Consider the following 10,220-nt stretch of genomic DNA (forward strand, 5'->3'; position numbering starts at 1 on the left):
AAAAGCTTCTATGCTTTTATTCCCTTGGCTATGCGATCTTCTTTCATGTTTTGATATTAATGAACTTCATTATTGAAGCTAGTCTCTGTTATGCTATTACTTGCCACAAGAAAATACACTTGTACGTATTTCTCATCAAAACTTTCTTAACTAATGTGATAAGATAATTTGCTGGTTTTTGTACTGGTAATTTTCTCCTTTAATGTTACAGCAATCTCCTTCAGTCGTGGAATCACAGTAATAAGATAGTAGTTTCATAGATTATCTTCTGCAATTTTTAAATGTTTGACTTCCAAGATAGATAGAACAATTTTTTATTTTAAGGAACTCAACTGCAACTGTTCTTTAATGATTTTCGCTTTACTCATTTGCCATACTAATACTTAAACTCTTTCTCGTTGATCTCATTTGATTCTTGCCAAATCAAACGTTCAGAATTCTTAGAAAATTTTCACTGTCTACGTGAATGTTACATTTTCAGTGTGTTTTTAGCTTTAAGGAGCAACTACAGAGGTGGTTTAAGTTTGAATACTAAGTTTGATGAGCTTATTTGTTTGGTAGAAGGTTAGTATTGAAACTTTTTTGAGGCATGATCACCTTTTGGGAAGAGAAATGAAAGCTAATTCATCTTGAAATTCGTAAGGTTTTTAAAGATAAGTCAAAGAAGTTAAATGTTACGATGGTGTGACAATTTCCTCTAGTATAACGTTGACACTAATTTAATTTCGGATCAAATAACATCAATGTCAAGCACGTTAACCTTTTTTAATACGAATTAATCTGAATCAAAATTTTGTTGATTCATGTTTATTTGAAAGAGTTTGCCCATAAGTTTCTTCTGAAGAGAAAAATAATTGAAACTATGAACTAGTTAAAATAAAAATATACATAAATTATATAAGAAAAACTTCTACAAATGAATTTATGCATAATTTAGTTTTAGATTATAGAAAAAGTAATTTGTGCATAAATTTTAAATGTCTTATCTCAGTTCAACAACTTTCTTTTTTAACAACAATAAATGAGAGTAAATTAATCCACCACCTTACCTATTTAGTGTGATGGGTCCAGCTCAACAAGAACTCATTCTTTTAGCTCAAAAAGGGTGAGTCAACCCATGTGCCTCTGTTTCAAAACTACTCCTGATATGCTTGAAACACTGTTCAAAAAAATGATGTTGTAAAGTAGAATCTTCTTATTTATCACAACAAGAAACGCAGAAGCTTAATCTCATGAGAGAGGATTTTGATTCTCAAGAAGAATGATCCTTCCTGCGTGCGCGATTAATCCAACTCAGCTTCCCCATCCTCCAAAACCATCTTCACTAAATTCAGTTCCAAATCAAACACACTTCAACACCAATCAAAGCCTATCCCTAAAACACCCCTCAAAATACACTGACCCCATTGTAGCATGGACATCTTCCATAGCTCAGTATTGTAAAGGTGGTCATTTGGTTAAAGCTGCCTCCGAGTTTGTGCGAATGAGAGAAGCTAACATTGAACCTAATCATATCACTCTCATCACACTCCTCTCTGTTTGCGCTCATCATCCTTCGCAGATTAGTATTTCCTTTGGAACTACCGTACATGCACATGCATGCAAATTGGGCTTGCACGTGAACGATGTCATGGTGGGGACTGCGCTGATTGACATGTACGCTAAGTGTGGTCGTGTGGATTTCGCAAGGTTGGCATTCAATCAAATGGGTGTCAGAAATTTGGTGTCTTGGAACACGATGATTGATGGGTATATGAGGAATGGGAGAATTGAAGATGCCCTCCAATTGTTTGATCAATTGCCCGTGAAGAATGCTGTTTCTTGGACTGCTCTAATTGGTGGGTTTGTGAAGAAGGACTTTCACGAGGAAGCTCTGGAGTGCTTTCGAGAAATGCAGCTCGCTGGGGTGGCGTATGATTATGTGACCATTATTGCTGTTATTGCGGCGTGTGCCAACTTGGGCACACTCGGTCTTGGCTTGTGGGTGCACCGACTTGTGATGACACAAGCTTTCAGGAACAATGTTAGAGTTTCAAACTCTTTGATTGACATGTATTCTCGATGTGGATGCATAGAGTTAGCTCGCCAGGTGTTTGATAGAATGTCCAATAGAACTTTAGTGACGTGGAACTCGATCATTGTGGGTTTTGCTGTCAATGGTTTTGCGGACGAGGCTCTGAATTACTTCAATTCAATGCAGGAGGAAGGTTTCAAACCAGATGGAGTCAGCTACACAGGTGCTCTAATGGCGTGTAGTCATGCAGGATTAATTAACGAGGGACTCAAAATCTTTGAAAATATGAGGAGAGTTCATAGGATTTCGCCTAGAATCGAGCATTATGGTTGTTTAGTTGATCTCTATAGTAGAGCTGGGAGGTTAGAGGAGGCATGGAATGTTTTGAAGAATATGCCCATGAGGCCAAATGAAGTTGTTTTGGGGTCATTGCTCGCAGCTTGTAGGACTCAGGGGAACATTGGGTTGGCTGAAAATGTAATGAAATATCTTATTGAATTGGACCCAGGGAAAGATTCCAATTATGTGCTTCTTTCTAACATATATGCAGCAGTTGGAAAGTGGGATGGTGCGACCAAGGTTAGGAGGAGAATGAAGGAACGTGGGATACAAAAGATACCAGGCTTTAGTTCTATTGAGATTGACTCCAGCATTCACAAATTTGTGGCTGGAGATAAATCTCATGAAGAGAAAGATCATATTTACGCAGCATTGGAACTTTTGTCTTTTGAGTTGCAATTATGTGGCTATGTTCCAGATTTCCCTAGAAAAGAAAGTTACGAGGATGAATAATTTTGGAATAGACCATTAGTTCAGTTCAAGAAAGTAACTGATTATACAAATGTGCTCTCTTTACAAGTATACCAATCTAGAAATATCTTTTCTAACTACATATACCAGTTCAAATTGTTTATCATTAACTGGGACGAAATTTGGAAGACACTGGTTATTGCGTCTCAGATTAAAGTCCCTGAAAAAATATTGAATATATAAGAAAGAATGTACACAATATCTAAAGTATGGCCATGCAAGACTGCAAAATGCTTATCCTTAAGCTGCACGTTTTTTAGTATATGAAAGAATGTACACAATATCTAAAGTATGGCCATGCAAGATTGAAAATTGGTGCAGATTTTGTGTTCTGAATTAAAACTATGCTTAAACTGATATTTTTAACATTTGAACAAGTATATTATGATGTAAATGAAATATAGAAACAAAGAAACGAGCAGAATATAAAGAGAATTCGAAAATGACCAGTTAAATTAAAGTAATTGCAAAATGGCTTTTTATTTTTTAAAACGTTGTTAAAATGCATATGAAGATCAAAGTTGTGTTTCATGCCTTGTAAATGCTTTGAACAAGTTTTAATATGCTAAGGTATGCAATGTGGATGATCAGAACTGACTAGAAAACACTAAAACAGAAAATCACTCATCAAAAACAGTGAGAAAAATTCAGAACTGGATTTAAAACTAAAAATGTCATGTGGGTTGAGGTAGTGAAAATGAGTTTTTGAAGGCAAAACTTAGAATCATGGGTTGGTCAATAATTTCAGATTCTTGGATCCACTTCCGTTCATGAGAACCTATTAAATCAAGTGGTGATACTGCCCTCCTTTTATCTAATCCTAAATCCAGAAATCAATCAAGAAAAAGAAGAAATCTAGAATTATGAACCAAGCATCATGAACTAGATTTTGACAGCAAAAGAGAATTGGTGTGGATCTGCAAAATGGAATGGCTCATACAAGAAACTGATATCATGGCACGAAAATATAAAGGAATATACAAGGACAATTAGAAAACAAAAACATCAAACCTTCAACAGAAAATCCTAAAACAAATGGGTTTAAATCAGAAATGAGAACTTGAATGTTGGGTGAATGGGTCTTAATCTTTGTTTCAATATCTCTAATCTGAAATATTGAATCCAGTGGTCACATTGTACTCTTTAGAAACCAGATTTGAATCCAAACCTGACCCTAAGTAAAGGCAAAGAATAATCATTCAACCTTCATCCAAGAAAGCATCTCTAGATCAAAAACCAGCAAAATTGGTACAAAAGAGGTACAAAACTGTAAATTGCTAAGAGGTAAAGATTACATGAATGGAAACGAAAAATAGAAAGCAAAACTTAAAATTCACAACTCAACAGAATAAAGGAATAAACAAGAAAATTGAATTGCATTGAAGATTGAAATGTACAATTGGTTTGAGATTACATATGCTGCCAAGAACAAGAATGCCTCTTGCTCACATTGTAGACTTGTGCACCATGATCTTCACAGCTTACTCCTCCCAGCCCAGAAAACTCAGAATCTAAGATCTAAAGAAAGCTATAAAAATGCAGAAAAGAAAATTGGTGGGTCGTGTGAAAGGATGGATGTGTTTGGAGTGATAGTAGTGTGGGCGTGGTGTTGGTGGTGTCCATCCTCTCCCTAATCTATCCTATTTAAAGAAAAGAAAATACAATGAACTAACTAGAATTCTAACAGATAGATTCTAGAACAAAAATTAGTTTCGTGTATAATGTATCTCTCGTTACAAAGGCTTTTATAGGTAACTAACTTTTCAACCTTATAACTTCCAGCTGCAGCAAACACTCCTTCTCAGTCCAAACCGTCCAGTCAGCTTCAATAAGCAAATTTTCTGTTGCCATGTTGGACAGCTTCTCTCCAAGTCATTTCTCTTTTTAATGGTCTTGTCATCTGCTACTGCTAGGAAAAAGTCAGAATTGACTTGTAGGCTTCCATTTTTCCTTGGCATAAGTCCAAGTCTCTCTTCCGGATTCTCTAAATTTTACTGCAGTAAAAATTCACAAGAATTAATCAAGCTGAAAATGTCAATTGCCTATTTAAAACTACATTCTATTTAACTAAACTAAGGACTCAAAACTTACTAAACTAAAATTTATACTAAAATCACTCTATTTTGACACATTTTTATTAAAACCAAGATTTTTAGAAGAAAATACTAAAACACTATAAAAACAGAAAATAAAGAAAAGAAAATCTCAAAAGAAGTGGTCTAAAACACCAAATAAGTGTCTAACATGACACTTAACACATCCCCACACTAGGAGGCTTGCACTCCTGGGGGGCCAAATAAAAGGGAAAACAGCACCCGAAACATCTTCACAGATCTGAATCATCCTTCCACTGCTCTGCTGCAACTGTTCTGCACAAACCAAACTCCAAACCCAACTTCAAGAGCTCCTAGCTGTCAAAAACTGGTCAAACATGTCAAGTGTAAACAGCATTCAATCAAAACTCAGTTTAGATCAGCCTTATATCCTCATAAGACAGTGCTTAACTCTCATTCTCTCATGTGTACAGGGTTTGTGTATCACGTAGCTCATCATATCATGATCCTAGTCTCGGTATAGGCTTGGAAAGCCTCTAGCATCCACTACTCATCATGAATTATAACTCAAGATCAATTAGAAGCGCTCGTCGCATAGAACTCTAGAAAATTCCTAGTTCTCCCCCTTAAGGGACAACCTAGGTATCAATCGAAGGAATTGTCTAATTTTGTAACTAAAATGTGTCCAATTATCAATCTAAAAATGAAAGAAATAATGGGGAAAGTAAAAAACAATGTAAAATCTACTTTAGAACAAGGCAAATGATCAATGCAATGAATTTAAAATTGCTGGAACATAAAGTTATTACTGCAGCAGAATATTTGATAGGTTTTAAAGGGAAAATGCTCAAATCTATAAGCAAATGATGATGGAATGCTCTAATATGATGAACGAACCTATAAAACTATAAAGAAACATGAATGAAAGATGATAAAAACCTCAAATTGTCCTAAAATATCTCCTAAATGTAAAACAGAAAAGTGTTTGATGAAATGTCTCAGTGAAAACCTAGTTTTCAACAAGTGTTTGATGAAATACTTGAATGGACTAAACTATTATTTATGCAATGTAAACGACCTAGACAAGTTTCTATATGTAGAACTAAGTAAAATGAATGGTTAAACTGCACTCCAAATACTCAAAATTTTGTGCTAAACTAAACTAGACAGCAAATGCACCAAAGCTGTTTTTTCACAGCAAAGTATTTTATGCAGAATCTGGGTCAATATGCAATGATAATGATCTGGACATGTTTCAGCATGCGTAAGTATGCAAATGCAATGCTTAAACATGATCAAATGTGCTGGAATCACAAAACCACATATTAAACCAAACTTGACAGCACTTAGTCAAAACAGAATTTTTGACAGCATTTGAAAATTGGTGCAGATTTTGTGTTCTGAATTAAAACTATGCTTGAACTGATACTTTTAGCATGTGAACAAGTATATTATGATGCAAATGAAATGTAGAAACAAAGAAATGAAAAAAATATAAAGGGAATTCGAAATTGACTAGTTAAACTAAAGTAAGTGCAAAATGACTTTTAAAAAGTTGCTAAAGGGTAGAGATTTGTCACTTGAAATTTGTTGTGTTCATACTAAGGGAAGACTGAGTTTCAACAGTGAGGGATTTTATGGGAGAGAACTAGTGTTCCATTCAGCCAAATTCAATCATGCCCCTTCTGTGATTCAATCACTTGAATTCTAAAATGTACAATATGGTGAAAACAAAACTATAGCGTAAGAATTTGGAAGCTTCTATGCTTTTATTCCATTGGCTATGCAATCTTCTTTCATGTTTTGATATTACTGAACTTCATTATAGAAGCTAGACTCTGTTATACTATTACTTGCCACAAGAAAATAGACTTGTACATTTTTCTTATCAAAACTTGCTTAACTAATGTAATAAGATAATTTGCTGGTTTTTCTACCGGAAATTTTCTCCTTTAATGTTACAGCAGTCTCCTTCAGTCGTGGAAATCAGTGATAAAATAGTAGTTTCATAGATTATGTTCTGCAATTTTTAAATGCTTGCGACTTCCAAGATAGATAGAACAATTTTTGGTTTTAAGACACTGGTTATTGCGTCTCAGATCAAAGTCCGTAAAAAAATGTTGAATACATATGAAATAATGTACACAATATCTAAGGTATGGCCATGCAAGACTGGAAAATGCTTATCCTTAAGCTGGCTGCAGGCATTCTCTGATGAGCAAAATCCACGTACACAAAATTTAAATTGACGATGCAATACTCAGTTCCCTTCCATAAACCCTCTCTGCTACTCTCTCAGCCACCTCAACCTTCCCATGAGTTTTACAAGCTGCCAGCAAGGCACGCCACAAAGCCCCATCAGGCTTAACCTCCATTCTCCAAATTAACTTTTCTGCTTCCTCAACCTGACCAACCCTCCCCAACATATCCACCATGCACGTATAATGGTGCAGTCCAGGTTTCACTCCAAACCTTACCTCCATCATCTCAAAATATTCTCTCCCCTTGTCTATTAACCCCCCATGACTACACGCACTCAGAACCGTAGTAAAAATCACACCATCAGGCCTCTCCCCTGCCTCCACCAATTTATCAAATAGCTCGAACACCTCCTCACACTCCCCATGCATTCCATAACCCTTCATCATGGTTGAAAACGTAACCTCATTCCTTTGCCACATTCTATCAAACACCTTGCGCGCACTATCCAAATGGCCGCACTTGGTATACATGTTTACCAAAGCATTAGAATTTGCCAAGTCCAAGGCAAACCCATTAACCAAAACAGCTCCATGGACTTGTTGCCCAAGCCGTAGAGCCGATAAACCAGCGCAAGATTTCAACACCACGGGTAACGTGTGACGATCAAAGGGCTTGTGAGCAAGGACCATGTGGCGAAAGATGGAAAGGGATTGAGAGAAAAAGCCGAGAGACGAATGTGCTCTGATGAGAGAGTTGAAAAGGAAAGTGGGTTGCCGAATGGTGAAGGAGAAGATGATATTCGCTTCGTGCAATTGGGCACAGCAAGCGTAGGAAGACACAAGCTTGCTTCGAATGAAGTCATTGCTTGAAATGCCTAAGGTGATGGTCATCGCATGGATTCGTTTCAGATTCTTTAAGTGCTTCGCGGAAGAGCAAGCGTCGAGAAGCGTAGCGTAGAGAGGCACGAGTTCGCGAGGTTTAGCCATCATCTTTACCGATACATCATAGCAATGTTTCACGAATTATATATTTCTTAAAAACAAAAATGATTGTTTGACACCGCATTTCTCAGTTACCTTCATTTGATACTGGCTTTTTGACAATTTTTTAATCGTTTGGTGAAGAGAATAGAAAAGGGTGAATGAGTCATTTTAGGATATGGAATGAATTTTGAATTTTATGGCTTTTCGTAACTCCAGCATCAAAAGATGAAGATAGTGCAGAATCCAAGGCATCCAACCTAGAGATTAATAGAATGCACAGAAACATATCAATTTTGTCTGAAACCATAACCAAGCAATTGCATGTCCATAACCAAGAATGTCAAGATCAATTCCAGAGCACAGAAAGGCAAAGAGGAGAAATTAAGATATAAGAGAATGCTTTGTAATATATCATGAGAGGTGAAGGTCCCAATGAGCTGAATACCGTGATAAACATTAATTCTATTTAAGAAGGATACACCAACAAGATCCATGTATCACTACTCTTCTGAAAACATGCATGCCTTCAATAATATGATCAGATAATATTTTACTGGATTTGGGTATGGTCATGGTTACTTTTTGTTCCCATTAACTATGTTGTATGGGTTAGATATTTGGGTGTTTTTTGAAAATGGAAATGATTCGCTTGCGTCATCTTTGTGACAATGCTGTCATATCTAACTGACCCGCGTCAGCATGAGCATAGATAGATAGATATGAATAGAAGCTCAAGGTTAGTTATTGCAGAAGCATATCTGCAGATACATATTTTTGTAGTATTCGGGTGAAAGGAGCCAGAACACATCATGTCACTGTTGTTCATGTCCAATCCATGAATGAGCTGTGTGCACAATGTTTTAGCAGATACAAAATATTCCATCATTAATAACACTGCTTTCAGTTAACTTTTTAAATACTACTTAATTAACAAAGCTAAGTACAAAAAACAACATCACATATATAATGTTACTACAAGTCAAAGCTAAAACACTGATACATTTGAGCACCCATAAACATACACTTGGAAATGGGGTGGCTGAGGTGAAGGAAAACCAGAAATACAAAGAGATAACGAAAAAGAAAACGAGTGTATGTTTATATATTTTTTTCTTCAATGAACTTATGTCATGGATGTTGACACTGATAACAAAAAAACTAGGGCAAAGCTGGTTCAAGTGGTGAGTTTAAGGGGTTTGAGGTTTCTTGGGGTTGACACCATTATGATGCAGCGGGTCTGGACCTGAAGGAACCTTCCTCAACTCCCAACTCAGTGGCTTTTCACCATACTTGATGCTTGATGATCCTTGCAAACCAGCCTTCAGAGCAGTTTTCTTATTCTTCAAAATAGACAGCGCCTGCACAAGCAAATAAAGTTACAGAAATGAAGAACAACATATACATGTTCCAAAAACATCATTCTCGTATGTTATGGTCGTATAAAATTAACTGCCAAAAAGAGAAAAACCCTTTGAAATATGTAGTGTAACTTATGTTAAGTGTGACAGACCTTCCTGTTTGGAATGTCTCTGAGACCAGCTGCATTAGCACCAAAGCATTCATATGCAGAACCACAACCTGCAATAGCAACAAACATGAATAAAACAGTTATTACTCCATGCATTTGTTTCGTCCCTCGACTAAACCAGAACAAGAAAAAAGAACATGGACAAACCAGAAGGCTCCCTCGTAAGAAGCAGGCACAGAAGCATAAGTAAAACGAAAGTGGTGAAAATCAACTTTGATGCCATAGAAAAAACAAAGTCTAAAGAGAATGACGAAAAGGGTGCAAGATTTGCAGGGAGAGGAAGGGGTGTTGAGGTGAAGATGAGAATGGTGTGTGGAGTTATTTATAGTGGTATGATTCAAAGATTAGAATGATGGGTGATGCAGCCATTTGAAAAAGAAATGATTAAAGAAAGTAACGCTAAAGATTTAATAATTGCAAAACACATTCGATAGATACCACTGCTATGTATCTCTGTGACAGCGCCGTCTTGTGTGGTTGTCGAGCCACCTGAAAATCACCTGGTGGCAGGTGCCAACAATGCAAGTGTCATCTAATGCATCATGCCAAAATAAACTCATGAGGATATGCCACAATATTATAATGTTTTTTAAGATTAAAATCGAAACATATGGATATGTCTGCTACAG

The 10,220-nt window shown here is 36.3% G+C and overlaps 2 protein-coding genes and 1 pseudogene across 3 annotated transcripts; 1 reads left to right on the forward strand and 2 right to left on the reverse strand.

The window, feature by feature from the left end:
• The first annotated feature begins 1,087 nt into the window (after window positions 1-1,087).
• Window positions 1,088-2,904, forward strand: PDE247 (Tetratricopeptide repeat (TPR)-like superfamily protein). The gene has a single exon (XM_028071297.2). It carries the CDS (start codon window positions 1,262-1,264, stop codon window positions 2,804-2,806), a length of 1,545 nt encoding a protein of 514 aa, XP_027927098.1. The 5' UTR covers window positions 1,088-1,261; the 3' UTR covers window positions 2,807-2,904.
• Window positions 2,905-4,173: 1,269 nt separating this feature from the next.
• Window positions 4,174-8,548, reverse strand: LOC114184187 (pentatricopeptide repeat-containing protein At1g03540 pseudogene; annotated as a pseudogene). The gene is made up of 2 exons (XR_014995016.1): window positions 5,140-8,548; window positions 4,174-4,818 (listed from the first exon to the last, which is right to left on the reverse strand). The product of XR_014995016.1 is annotated as a pentatricopeptide repeat-containing protein At1g03540 pseudogene (transcript).
• A 554-nt stretch (window positions 8,549-9,102) lies between these two features.
• On the reverse strand, window positions 9,103-9,847 carry CLV3 (CLAVATA3). Its single transcript, XM_028072052.2, has 3 exons — window positions 9,739-9,847; window positions 9,574-9,641; window positions 9,103-9,421 (listed from the first exon to the last, which is right to left on the reverse strand). Exons 1-3 carry the CDS (start codon window positions 9,812-9,814, stop codon window positions 9,251-9,253), a joined length of 315 nt encoding a protein of 104 aa, XP_027927853.1. The 5' UTR covers window positions 9,815-9,847; the 3' UTR covers window positions 9,103-9,250.
• Window positions 9,848-10,220: the final 373 nt, after the last annotated feature.

The sequence above is a fragment of the Vigna unguiculata genome, chromosome 5 (assembly GCF_037176805.1).
Source record: "Vigna unguiculata cultivar grain cowpea cultivar isolate G323 ecotype 2 chromosome 5, ASM3717680v1, whole genome shotgun sequence".
NCBI lineage: Eukaryota > Viridiplantae > Streptophyta > Magnoliopsida > Fabales > Fabaceae > Vigna > Vigna unguiculata.

Coding starts and splice junctions, on each gene's coding strand:
- PDE247 (XM_028071297.2), top strand. CDS start 1,262: ATGATCCTTCCTGCGTGCGCGATTAATCCAACTCAGCTTCCCCATCCT.
- CLV3 (XM_028072052.2), bottom strand. CDS start 9,814: ATGGCATCAAAGTTGATTTTCACCACTTTCGTTTTACTTATGCTTCTG. Junction 9,642..9,738: donor TCTTACGAGGGAGCCTTCTG/GTTTGTCCATGT, acceptor TTGCTATTGCAG/GTTGTGGTTCTGCATATGAA. Junction 9,422..9,573: donor GAGACATTCCAAACAGGAAG/GTCTGTCACACT, acceptor TTGCTTGTGCAG/GCGCTGTCTATTTTGAAGAA.